At 46.0% G+C, this 13,931-nt stretch overlaps 1 protein-coding gene across 1 annotated transcript in view; it reads right to left on the bottom strand.

Annotated features, from left to right (window-relative positions):
- The window catches only part of LOC130131922 (dynein heavy chain domain-containing protein 1), an 81,813-nt gene that overhangs the window by 12,271 nt on the left and 55,611 nt on the right, over positions 1-13,931 (bottom strand). Inside the window, exons 27-38 of the mRNA XM_056301648.1 lie at positions 12,472-13,442; positions 11,603-12,363; positions 10,117-10,219; positions 9,153-9,285; positions 7,759-7,945; positions 6,722-6,824; positions 5,346-5,489; positions 3,254-3,442; positions 2,534-2,965; positions 1,764-2,181; positions 1,299-1,397; positions 10-153 (exon numbers count right to left, since the gene is read on the bottom strand). Of these exons, the coding sequence (XP_056157623.1) occupies positions 10-153; positions 1,299-1,397; positions 1,764-2,181; positions 2,534-2,965; positions 3,254-3,442; positions 5,346-5,489; positions 6,722-6,824; positions 7,759-7,945; positions 9,153-9,285; positions 10,117-10,219; positions 11,603-12,363; positions 12,472-13,442 (3,684 nt within the window). The remainder of the gene's footprint in view (positions 1-9; positions 154-1,298; positions 1,398-1,763; positions 2,182-2,533; positions 2,966-3,253; positions 3,443-5,345; positions 5,490-6,721; positions 6,825-7,758; positions 7,946-9,152; positions 9,286-10,116; positions 10,220-11,602; positions 12,364-12,471; positions 13,443-13,931) is intronic.

The following is a 13,931-nucleotide window of genomic DNA, read 5'->3' on the forward strand; positions in this document are numbered from 1 at the left end:
GCTCCTTACCATTTCCAAGCAGTCCAGTGGGCAAGTGGGTGCTGAAGAAGAGGCTGAACCCTGGAGGATGACTTCCAGGGTGACGCATCAGCATGGCTAGGAACTGTGGGCTGGGGACAGCACACTCCACATGAGTCACCAGTACCCTGCAACCTGCAGAAATGGGTCAATATGACAGAGACAGGTTAGGATGAGTGTGTAGATGGAAACCCACTGAGAAAAGATAAAGTTATCTGTTAGTTCTTTATCAATGGTCACTTTATCCAGAATGAGCTTAAGTTCCCATATTGTGGAAATTTTGTGAGTGACAAATGGCAAAAAGTGCACATATGTTGGTCTCTCGTAGCATGACTGATACTGATTTGTAGAAATGTCCAGTTAATTTGGAATCCCCCACTACTTACACTTTCACAAAGCACTTGACATGATGTGCTTTCTTGGCTATGAAATGATAGCTGAAACCAACTGCAGTCATAATCTTTATTCACAAACAGCTAAAGCATATAGCTTGGAAGATACAGACGGGCCGGTGCCATAGTCCATTGGGGGAGAAATACACCAGTTCAAAGTGTTGTCCATGGATGGTGCAATTGTCAAAACGTCAAGGAGAAATTCCTGCATCAGAATTAGGAAAAAGGTGGGTTTGGTTGAAAATATTATTGGGGCGGCACAGTGGCGCAGTGGTTATCATGGACGCCTCACAGTAAGAAGGTCCTGGGTTCGAGCCGCAGGGTAGTTCAACCTTGGGGGTCATCCCGGGTCGTCCTCTGTGTGGAGTTGGCATGTTCTCCCCGTGTCTGAGTGGGTTTCCTCTGGGTGCTCCGGTTTCCCCCCATGCAGGTCAGGTGAATCGGCCGTACTAAATTGTCCCTAGGTGCGAATGTGTCGGCCCTGTAATGAGCTGGCAGCCTGTCCGGGGTGTCTCCCCACCTGCCGCCCAATGACTACTAGGATGGGCTCCAGCATCCATGACCCCGATTGGGATAAGCGGCTTGGATAATGGAGGGATGGTAAATGTAAAAGGTGCAAACATCAGGTGCTTGGTACCCTGATATTTCTTCTGTGGCCCTAGAATGACTGTTTAAATGAGACACACTAGGAACAGCAATGAAAAAATAGCTATGGTAGTATTAGATTAGTGTGAATAGAATTTTGTTATGTGGAAAAAACTAAAGTCTCCTTGCCTGCCACCCAATGACTGCTGGGATAGGCCCCAGCATCTCACAACCCTGAGAGCAGGATAAGCGGTTTGGATAATGGATGGCTGGATGGAAAAAAATAATGTAATATTTTCACACCTTTCTTAGCTGCCTGGTCCAACTTGTTGAGCAGTTCTGGGTCATCAGCACAAATCACCATTCCACACTCAGCCTGCACCTCGAACGTGGTACGCTCTCCTAGAGAAACAGGCGGCAAGATTTTGTTGCTTTCATGCATTTCAGTCCATATGTATAATCACCTAGATCTTGTCTAGATCAATTCTCTTCAAAAATAAGACAACTACTTATGCATACAGTTACAAACCGACTGACAAGTGGAGGGTACATGAAAGTATGTGTTAGTCATGTGTATTGTCTGGACATTTTAAAGTTGGCCTTTGCATTCCTTACTTCCGTTACTTGCAATGTATTACAACCTTGTAATTCATGCTTATTCTGCTTTTCCCCCTCACTGTAAATCCAGCTGGATAAGAATTAAAAAGGGGGCTAAATACCTAAAACTTTATGCAAATGATGAGATGTAATTTAAATCTATGGGCTCACCCATGAGTGTGCTCAGAATGCTGATCTTTTCATGATGCTGGGCATTGGCCAGCAGAGGCCAGTGCTGAGCATGAGGGCCCATGTAGCCCCACAGGATAAGTTTCACCACCAGCCTGGCAGATAACCCCTGAATCTGCCACCGGTCCACACCTACTGCCCGAGCCAGGGCCAAATGAAGCTTTTCAGTCACAGGGATGGGAATTGTGAGGGAGGGACCAGGGGCTATGGGGTCAGTTTCTGTGAATAGGGGTGTTCTGGGGTCCTCAGGGTCTATGCTGATGGTTCCTGTCAGACACAACTTCCTCCACTTGCTAATAAGCTCTGTGCGTATGTCAGGTCCAAAAGGGCCCAAGTAGGAGATGATAGCAGCCAGGATAAGGGCATCACCTGGTAAGGTTTGCTGATTCAACTCCGCCTCCTAAAAATGAAGATTGGAATTTGAACATTCATTTAGCCATTTATTTCCAACTATGTATGTATGTATCTAACTATCCATCTATCTATCAATCTATCTATCTATATATCTATCTGTTTACATGGACCAAAATGTAAGAAATAAAGTGAACAGTGTTTACATAATAGAGACGATAGAAGTTGGTTATTCCACCAATAGTTATAAGCACATTTCTAATTTGAGTCAATCTGCAGCTCAGCTGTTCACCATGCTGACAATTCCTGGACATGCACATCAACCACAGAAAGGGGCTCACCCAGAGGAGAAACATCCTTTCTGGTTTGACCACCTGTTACGTGTGTGGAGGCCATGTTACCTGAGCTGCAGCATTCCAGTCTGCCATGTTGCTCTCCACTGCAGTGACAGCAGCAGCAGCCTGTCTCTCCAGACTCTCGGCTCTACGCAGCTCCATGAGCAGCTCCTCCACCTCCTTTCTGACTAACTGGAGCTGGTGCTTCCTCTGCTCTAAACGCTGGCACACCTCCTCCTCCTGCAGCCTGGCCATTCGCAGGTGGCTACGCACCTCTGCAGCCAGCTCATTCAAGCACCACTTTCTGGTCTCCTGAGGAGCTAAATGGCGCTCCATGCAGGCACACCGGTAGACGGCCCGCACCCAGCGGCACAGAGACTCGCAGGCCCGGCTCACCTCTCGCACTGATTCTGGCTGGAAATGGGGACTGTCGAGTATCTGGCCCAGCTGCTGCAGTTGATCATCAGTCAGCCTGTGGCGGTCAAAGAACTCAAACCCCTGGAGAAAAGAGGAGACATTATGTCCCACAGCTCCCAACCAGAAACCTGTAGATGAAGCAATCTGTGCACTGCTGGACAGAAAGTGCTCATGACTTTAAGAGTTGTTAACTTGAAAAGATGTGACTCAGTGCATCCCCTACTATTTTGTACATTGCTGTGTCTAGATGTAATGCAATGTATTTTCTGTGTTGGCATGACATTTCTTCAGAGGAAAAAAATGGCAAAGAAAGACATGACACATCGATGAGTATTTTATTTTGAAATAAAAAAGTAATTCCTAGCTCACCTGGAAGAAGTTAGATTTCGCAAGAAGTTGTTTAGCGCTTTCCCAGCTGTGTGGGCGATCAAACAGCAGGCAAACGGCCTCCATTATTTTCACCACTCCCTCTGGGGGTTTTGTGTAATGGCGTACCTCCTCGAGGTCTGACGGACTCAGATACTCAAGTGTCTTGAGGCTTAACAGAAATGGAGTGCTCTCCTGATGGGAACATTACACAAACAATTCAAAAGTTCGCCATAATGCAACTGCCAAGATCTGACCATCATAAGAAATATAAAGAAAACGATTTACTTCAAAATCCAATCAGGATTAAGGATTAAGATTGTTCACCATGTCCACCTTACCAATTGGCCAATATTTACATCAACATCGACCCCACTTGTGACAGATGTAAACATGCACTACCTACCTTGTTGCATATGTTCTGGACATGCCCTGAGCGACATACATTTTGGTCAGCAATATTTAAATCCATCCATCCATCCATTATCCAAACCACTTATCCTGCTCTCAGGGTGGCGGGCATGCTGGAGCCTATCCCAGCAGTCATTGAGCGGCTGCAATGGACACCCTGGACATAGTGGACAGACCGCCAGGACATCACAGGGCCGACACACACATATACATTCACACCTAGGGGCAATTTAGTATAGCCGATTCACCTGAGCTACGTCTTGGACTGTGGGAGGAAACCGGAGCACCCGGACGAAACCCATGCAGACACGGGGAGAACATGCAAACTCCACACAGAGGATAACCCAGGACAACCTCCAAGGTTGGACTACCCTGGGGCTCGAACCCAGGACCTTCTTGCTGTGAGGCGACCATGTTAACCACTGCGCCACCATGCCACCCAATATTTAAATACTGAAGTTAAATTTTCAGTACAACCATTGAGCCACATCTTTTAATTACCATGTTACCAGAAGACTGTGACTGGCCATCTAACATGTATAAATTGGCAGCCTTTACTACATTACTACCTTGGTGCCTAATACTCTCAAATTGGAAGAGCTCAAGAGCCCCATCCCATGTCAGATGGATCAGGGATATTATGTTTTATCTTAAGTTGGAAAAGGTCAAATTTACCTTAAGGGGTAAAAGGGACAAGTTCAAAAAAGTCTGAATGCCTTTTCTGACTTACTTTGACACTTTAACCACAATAACAGACTGGGATGCCTCTTGACTCGAGCCAGGAACAGCCCAACTAGTACTGATTGTAAACCGAGAGAGACTTTGTGTATAGCTGAACCATACTGATTATTTATTTTTCTTGAACTTCTTTTTTGTCTTTGATTTAATTGTGTGTAATTTCATTATTCCTTTAATCTGTATTTCTCCTTGATGATCTGGGAATGGGGCGACACGGTGGTGCAGTGGTTAGCGCGGTCACCTCACAGCAAGAAGGTCCTGGGTTCGAGCCCTGGGGTAGTCCAACCTTGGAAGTTGTGCCAGGTCATTCTGTGTGTGAAGTTTGCATGCTCTCCCTGTGTCTGTGTTGGTTTCCTCCCACAGTCCAAAGGACATGTGCAGGTGAATCGGCCGTACTAAATTGCCCCTAGGTATGAATGTGTGTGTGTCGGCCCTGTGTGATGGCCTGGCGGCCTGTCCAGGGTGTCTCCCCGCCTGCCACCCAATGACTGCTGGGATAGGCTTCCAGCATCCCTGAGAGCAGGATAAGCGGTTCGGATAATGGATGGATGGATCTGGGAATGTCTGGAGGGGGTTGGGAGGTTTACTGTGTAAAATTGTTCAATACGGGACTTGTATATACTAAAATTGTAAATGCCAATAAACATAACGTATTTAAAAAAAAAAATCCAATCAGGCGATTTTTTTGACAGCCTATTTTTTGCCGTCTATCCTTTTTTTCCCTATTCTCCACTGATGGTGTTATTCTAAACCTCTTGGCATTTTGTCACTATGATTTCTTTAGAACATCATCTCTCCACAAGCCCTGCTTTGTGTCTTTTTGACCCTCTCCCTATAAACATAAATACATCTGTTCCTTATGTCATCAAATTTTAATTGTGTTCATCTGTAGAAATGAATAAAACATCAAAGCCTGACAGTGGCGTGTTTATGACTTTTATCTCACCTCCTCAAAGTTTATTCGCTGTCGTGCCTGATGAAGCTGCTCTTCCAGCTGGCATAGATTCCTCTCCTCTCTTACACAGCGCTGCCGGATCCCCTCCAGCAGTACCCTCTCCCCGGCCACTGTTCTGAGAAGCTCCTCCTCGCCCTGCGGTGCAGTAGGAGGGGAACACGCGTCATGGCGGAACCATCACAGGTATTCACCATGTAAACCCCACAGCAAGGTTGCTGTGTTTTAGGACTGCGCAATGGAAAAAAGGCCTTTTCTGAATATTGATCATCAATCAAATATTGTCAAAATTTAGGGAGAGAAAAAAGATGTTATTCTTGTGATTTGCTAATTTTAAATACAAAAAGAAAACCACTTTGTTTAATACCCATTCCCCTCAGATACTTTGGTTTATAGATGCCAAGAGTGCATATTGTCACATATAGCAGGCTAAGCTAACTGCTAGCCCATGCAGACCGGCAGTTCCGATAACACTGAGGGCGGTCTGGTGGCGGCCTCGCCTAGCCTTGACTGTGTTTTAGTGTTGTCGTGTGGAGTGTGGGGAGGTGTGTCGAAGGTGTCTGGCTGGGACAGCTGGCATTGGACCGGCTGAGGGAAATTCATCTGCTGCGTCCTGTGGGCCCAAGGACCACGGCCCTGACCGGAGCTGTGCCCGAAGAGGAAACACCGAGGGCGGTCTGACAGGACGTGGAAGCGGGGCAGGCTAAGCTAACTGCTAGCCCATGCAGACCGGCAGTTCAGACAGTCATCCTGGCTGGCGTTCGTTCTCCTGGACAGTGATTTTTTTTTTCATTTAGTTTAGATATATCCCAGATAGCAAAGAATCGTTGGCCCAAATATGGCCCACATCTGCAGTTATCTTACGGGCCACATTTGGCCTTGAATGACAGTGTTGACTCAGGGTGAGTGTGACTGCCTCAACTCAGCCACCGGTCATGACATTTGGGACACATCTGGCCCACACAACACTTGCCGTAACCCAAGTCAGGCCCGCCTTGTGACATTTGGGCCACGTCTGGCCCACACAACAGTTGCCAGTGCCGTAACTGAGCCGTAAGTACCAAAAGTGCCCCAGATTAGGCCCAAATGTGTCTACTGTCTGGGATGTGTTAGTTTGGATATATGTGTTCTTGTAGTTCTTGTAGTTTTTGGATATGTGTTTTTGTCTTTGTGTTGCACTGCTGTGGGAAATGATGTTTAATTTCATTTCATGTGTGCAAGTGCATGAAATGAAATGACAAATAAAGTGTTTCTGATTCTGAAGTGCTGTTTTTACATGTTGCAACTGTTCAACCCCAATGTTTTTTCACAAACATCCACAGCTGTAATGAAATGACACCGACTTCAACTGACAAATAACGGTGCACCACCTGCTGTGTTTCTGCAAGTTTCTCTTGTAGCCTGACCAAGTCCTGTTTGTACTGCAGAGCCATCTCAGTAAGGTCCTCCACACATGCCAATACAGCTGCAACTCTGAGTAAAAACAATAAGTTACATCAGCATGTGCATTTCTATTTGATTTAATTACATTTATTATATTTCATGTAACATCTCTGCAACCTGTTGTCAATATGATTTTTTTTTTTTTTTGGATTTCTCCCCAATTGTACTTGGTCAATTATCCTATTTTCTGGTCGCCACTCCACCCCCTCTGCCGATCCGGGGAGGGCTGCAGACTACCACATGCCTCCTCCGATACATGTGGAGTTGCAAGCCGCTTCTTTTCACCTGACAGTGAGGAGTGTCACCAGGGGGACGTCGCGCGTGGGAGGATCACGCTATTCCCCCCAAATCCCCCTCCCTCTTGAACAGGCGCCCCGACCGACCAGATGAGGCACTAGTGCAGTAACCAGGACACGTACCCACATCCGGCTTCCCACCCGCAGATACGGCCAATTGTGTCTGTAGGGATGCCCAACCAGGCTGGAGGTAACACAGGGATTTGATCCGGCGAGCCCCGTGTTGGTAGGCAACAGAATAGACCGCTATGCTACCTGGACACCCGGTTAATATGAATTTTAATATCACATGACAGTTGTCCTGGGAATTTGAGAGAAATTATCTATTTCAGTAAACATTAGAAGGAACAAAGCATTGTTGTTTTAATCCTTATAAAACTTACGATTTTGCAGCCAAAATATTAGCCGCAGTTTAAGCTTTGGATTAATTTTTATTAACTTGACAATCGTTTATGCTGACGCTTTTGTGCCTACAGTGTGCTTTTGTAATGGGGAGTACATTTAAATTAGTTTACATAACATAATCTCAAACAAATGTTATGGCCATTGTAACATTTGCATCAAGTACTGCATGAACCATAAAGTGCCAGCAATTTTCTTGTGTACAGTAAATACTGGTTTGGCCAAATGTCAAGATGTCAGTATATTGATTAAACGTCAAAACCAACCTGTTAGCTGGTTCCAGTCCGTGCTTGTGCAGGTGGGAACAAAGGTGAGAGAAGTGGGTGATGAGCTCCACATAGGTCTGAGGGCTGAAGGGCTCAGCATCTAGAAGGACTGAAGCATATCTACATGCAGACTGGTGGATCCCTGCCATTGCTCGGGACACGCTGGACTCTTGATCTGCTTGTTCCTCTACATTGAAAGCCAAAGTAATACACCGTGTCTTACTACAAACCGGAAAGCAATCAACCAACCAACCAACCAACCAACCAACCAACCAATCAATCAATCAATCAATCAATCAATAAGACAAAGATACATATACACACAAAAACACATACACACAAACAAACAAACAAACTAAACTGAAGGGTCGGACCCTTTAGTTGACTGGTTAGTGCGGTCACCCGTGGTCTGGGCTACCCGGGTTCAGTTCCTGGCTGTGGTGGATTCCGGGCTGCCCCGTGAATTCGCTACATTGGTGTCAGAAGTGGGATGGTGAGACCGTGAGGCCATCGGAAGCACGTGCGCTCAGAGGCATGAGGGAGCTGATATGGTGAAGCGTGGGGACGCGCTTCCCGAAAGAGGGGGGTAATGTAACAACCACGGATGTGTAGACTCTCTAGCCCTTGGCTAATGGGTCAGACCCTTAATTTGACTGGTTAGCGCAGTCGCCTGTGGTGCAGGATACCCAGGTTCAATTCCCGGCTGCGACGGATTTCTGGCTGCCCCGTGAATTTGCTACATTGGTAACAGCACGGGGATTGGTGGCACAGTGGTGCAGTGGTTAGCTCTGTTGCCTCACAGCAAGAAGGTCCTGGGTTCGAACCCCGGGGTTGTCCAACCTTGGGGGTCATCCCAGGTCATCCTCTGTGTGGAGTTTGCATGTTCTCCCCGTGTCTGCGGTGGGTTTTCGCCGGGTGCTCCGGTTCCCCCCATCAAAAAGACATGCATGTTAGGGTTAGTACTCCTGTCTGTGACCGTGACTGAGGCATGGCAAGACGAACTGGAGTTGGTCCCCGGGTGCTGCACAGCGGCTGCCCACTGTTCCTAGCTACATAGCTTGGATGGGTTAAATGCAGAGCGTAATTTCCCCACGGGGATTAATAAAGTATCTCCAAAAAAAAAAATCATACGTATAAACACACCCACACACACAATACATATATTCATATAGGTGTGTGGGCCCATGGGTAGAGCATGGAGCCAACACAAAGGTATCAATCCCCCTGTGGTTTTTCATGTTAAAGATGTGTGAAATCATATTACGATGAGGTACCTTGGCCAAAATAGTCTACCACAACATCTTAGTAAATGTAATTTATCTCATGTTATCTCAGACACATCTTATTTCAGTACTGTTTGCAGAACATCCATAAAAAAGGAGACATGAACTAACTTTTGCCATCTGAAGTATATAAGTAGGGATTGCCGTGGAGGCGATGAGCAGCAGCTTCCTCTAGAGACTGGCTAGACCAAGGATGGTACACCTCCACACAGCAGCTGAGGCTAAGGGCTTTGGCCATGTGTGCCTGGTGATGGAGACATTGTGTTTCAGACAATGAAATACTGTACACTGTGAATGTTGAAAAATGAGGCAAAATATGAACCCTTGTTTTAAACTTACCCACAGGCTGAACTGTAAATACATGAGCTGTTAAATCTACATGACAACAAAAATAACAGCACAGTTTCCTCTTAATGGTAGCATTTTGTGATGGCATGTTTTGATCCAAGACATGCATGTTAAACAGCTTCCTTTAAAGGTAGCACTACTTACCAGTTGTTTGACAAATGGTTTGTTTGTTTGTTTTTTTTCCCTCTTTTTCTCCCCAATTGTCTCCGGCCAATTACCCCACTCTGTCGAGCCGTCCCGTTCGCTGCTCCACCCCCTCTGCTGATCATCCAGGCAGGGCTGCAGACTACCACATGCCTCCTCCGATACATGTGGAGTCGCCAGCTGCTTCTTTTCACCTGACAGTGAGGAGTTTCGCCAGGGGGACGTAGCTCGTGGGGGGGAATCACGCTATTCCCCCCAGTTCCCCCTCCTCTCTGAAAAGGTGCCCCGACCGACCAGAGGAGGCACCAGTGCAGCGACCAGGACACACACCCACATCTGGTTTCCCACCCGCAGACACGGCCAATTGTGTCTGTAGGGACGCCAGACCAAGCCAGAGGTAACACAGGGATTCAAATCGGGATCCCCGTGTTGGTCCGCAACAGAATAGACCACTACGCTACCTGGATGCCCCATTTTATAAATGTTTTAATATAAAAATGCAAGGTATTAGCCTTGAAATTTATGGCAATCAGGTAAGAGAAAAAAATTGGTCAAATAGGCGTTCGAGAAGATTCTGGGTTACCTTCCAGTGCTGGGTTTGATCTGCAGATGAACGGCTGCTGTGTGAGGTGATGAAGGGCATCAGCAGGAACACATGCACACTCTTCCGAGATTTAGCAAAGTACCTTCGGGTAAGGATACAAAGAGAACTAGACTCGTGACTGACATGCTCTGTGCCCATTTTCTATGTGTGTACTTTTATTACAGTTTCTAATGCACATTTCAGTAAGTAAACTAGCTCAGCACCCCAAAATCTACTTTTCCATGTTGTTGTTCGCACCACACTGGTCATCAAGAGGAAGCCCAAGTCAGTGAGCAGTGAGATTGTCCAATCTTCTCTACCAGAGCACTATCAAACATGATCATAGTCAACAGCGCTTGTGAAAATACAAATCCGTTCATGTACTTCCATCCATCCATCATCCAAACCGCTTATCCTGCTCTCAGGGTCGCGGGGTTGCTGGAGTCTATCCCAGCAGTCATAAGGCAACGGGGGGGAGACACCCTGGACAGGCCACCAGGCCATCACAGCGCCGATTATTATTGATCTGATGTCTGATTATTATCGACCGACCATTTCATGTACTTATTGAACAATATTTACTTAACAAAAAAAGTAACTTGTATTATTATGTAAGTTATTATGTAAAACTTTATCAACAAAACTTTTTTTTGGGGGGGGGGGATTTTTTCCTCCTCTTTCTCTCCAATTGTACCTGGCAAATCACCCCGCACTCTGAGCCATCCCGGTCGCTGCTCCACCCCCTCTGCCGAGCCAGGGAGGGCTGCCTCCTCCGATACATGTGGAGTCACCAGCCGCTTCCTTTTCTCCTGACAGTGAGGAGTTTTGCCAGGGGGATGTAGCACGTGGGAGGATCACGCTATTCTCCCCACTTCCCCCTCCCCCCTGAACAGGTGCCTCGACCGACCAGAGGAGGTGCTAATGCAGCGACCAGGACACATACCCACATCCGGCTTCTCACTCGCAGACACGGCCAATTTTGTCTGTAGGGACACCCAACCAAGCCGGAGGTAACACGAGGATTCAAACCGACGATCCCCATGTTGGTAGGCAACAGAATAGATTGCTACACTACCTGGACACCCCTATCAATAATCTTCAATTAGAAGAAAATATATAGCTACAATTTATATAGACATCATCACACCAAATGTGCAAAGCTACTGAAGAGAATCAACACTTTGTCCTATGCTGAATACTATGTATTCCAAATGTATTTAATTTCAGCCTTTGGTTATAACCCCCCCCCCCCATTAATACAATTAAAGCCTGTTCTAATGAAGCAATAGGACCATTTGAAATGGATGAATTTGTAAGCCATATTATTGAAATCATACAATGACATGGGAATTCCCCCTTGGGAATGAATAAAGTATTCTGATCCTGATTCGGATTCTGTAAAAAATGACCTTCCAAAATCAAGTTAGGTCTCAGCAATATGTCAAAGCAGCATGTGGTTTTTACAGGTGTGCTTAGTCTTTCTTACTTTTCAAGCATCCGCTGGTCATGTGTGTGGCTTCTCCGCGATGTCTGAACAGCATTCATTCTGAGAACCAGGTTTGTCAGCTCCCCTTCATGGTAAAGGCCTGGGCAGGTCCCATGGGCCATCAATACCAGTAATTCCTCTCTCACAGCCTGGCTTATGTTCTCGTGGGCTAGTATCACATATTCACCACTGTTCACTCCAGCCAAACTCAGAACAGCCTTAAGGATGTCATGCAACTTTTCCTCATTACTGGAATGCACCTCCACCAAGTGGCAACCCATAACGTAAGTCGCCAAACGAATGTCGGTCTTTCGACCTGTGCCTCTGGCTGAACCAAAAAGGACTCCATGACCTCCAGGAATGAGTAGTGCCCTCATGATGTGCAACAGATGATGGACCATCTGCTTGTGAACTAGGTAACTGGACATGATGCTGTAATTATCATTAAGCCCCTCCTCTCCATCCACCGCTTTCCTTTTCACTGTAGTACACAGCTGCTGCACAAGCAGATCAAAGTCTCGCTCCTGATAGCAAGAGTTACATCTGAAATTCGGTTGCTGACCCACTAGGTTGAGTGGTTCAGAGAATTCAGGGCCATATACAATCTTATCCATATTTTTCTCAGTGTCCTGAAGACACTGTGATAGCAGAAGGGGGATCGGTAAGCTAGGCTCATCTGAGCTTCTGCCTTCAGTCTGCAGAGTCAATTCAGTCACCTTGTGGCTCCTCTTCCAGTCTGACTGGCCAAACGATTTCGGTCCCTTTGGTGGAGAGGGGGTTAAGACTTTGCTTAAGCTTACATCATGCAGGGACAACTTGTCTTCTTTCACAACTTTCCTTTGTTTTTTCTTTGGTTTTGATTTTTTTACCTTTTGAGTCATGGTGATATCGTCAAATGAATTATCTTCAGTTTTGCTGTCCCAAAATAAACCAGAGTCTAATGTGCCGCATTCAGATCTGTCTGGTCTATCAGACAGGATAGAATCCTTCTCTTCTCTAAATGCTGCCAAAGGATTAGTGGTCAATTGTAGAGGCGAAGGCCCTCTGTCTTCATCTCTGTTATCTGGTGTGCCTGAAATCTGGCTGGTTGAGTGAACGATGCTCTTTGGTTCTGCAGCAAGTGTAGGCGTTACAGGGATTGTATTAGCAGTTGTGTGTATTGAGCTGAGAGTCTTTGGCTCATCAATCAAAACACTTCCATAATGTGCCTCTGATACCTTGGTTATCAGTGACACCAGCATTTTGGCATCATCCTCTGAGCACAATCTATCACTGAATGTACGCAGGCACTCATGCATCCACAGGCGGGCTATGTTAAGGACGCTAGCTGCAGACTTGGAGAGAAGAATTACAGGGTTGGCATCTCTCTGAGGTAACTTTATTTTAGGATCGATAGGTTCCAACATACACATTCCCTGGAATACCCTCTGCAGGTCATGGTGAGAGAATATGAACTGGAGCCTCTGAAAAGTTGGTTGGAATTGCTCCAACACTGCACAATAAAGATCTTGTGTTGCACTTATGATACAGAGTGCCATGTCCGCAGGGGGCGGCAGGTATGGGAAGTTACTCAGCCAGAGTTTTAGTCGAGGGGAGTGAATAGAGAAGAGCACTTCGACGCATAAGCTAGGAAGGACAATGATTGAGAAGAGCCGGAAAAGGCGTGAGGAGATGACGTTGCTTCTGGGATTACCTGGCCCATATGGGCAGCAGGTAGCCATGTAGTTGATGGCTTTAGAACGGAATAACTTGAAATGATAGCCATCAGAGGTTAGGGCCCCTCCTTTTGAAATGCTTTGTCGTAGTGTCTCCAGAACCTCTGACACATTTCCCCGGGGATCTAAACCCAGAAGAGATAAAGAAGCATAAGGGATAACACTCTCTATGAAGTTTATGTTTACAAACCACAGAGTGTATTTGAGTATACTCATACACTATGAGTATAATGTACTTTAAGCATTTTCATAATGCATGAAGGTATTATCTATAAGTTCTTATAGTGGTTTAGAAAAGATTATATGCCACTCTATTGGCCTTTATCTGTTAACTGAAATAGTTGTTAAGTTTTTTTAAGTTTTGTTACTGTATCCTAGAGTTAATAAAAAAATATTCATATGCTTTAGGACACTTAATAGAATAAAATAGAATACACTTTATATGTCATTTGTATGCACATACAATGAAATTCACTCTCAGCATTTAACCCATCCTAGCTGTGTAGCTAGGAGCAGTGGGCAGCTGCAGCGCCCGGGGACCAACTCCAGTTATGTCTTCCCATTGCCTTGCTCAGGGGCACAGACAGCAGTATAAACCCTAGCATGCATGTGTT

The sequence above is a fragment of the Lampris incognitus genome, assembly GCF_029633865.1.
Source record: "Lampris incognitus isolate fLamInc1 chromosome 5 unlocalized genomic scaffold, fLamInc1.hap2 SUPER_5_unloc_2, whole genome shotgun sequence".
In the NCBI taxonomy this organism is placed as follows: domain Eukaryota; kingdom Metazoa; phylum Chordata; class Actinopteri; order Lampriformes; family Lampridae; genus Lampris; species Lampris incognitus.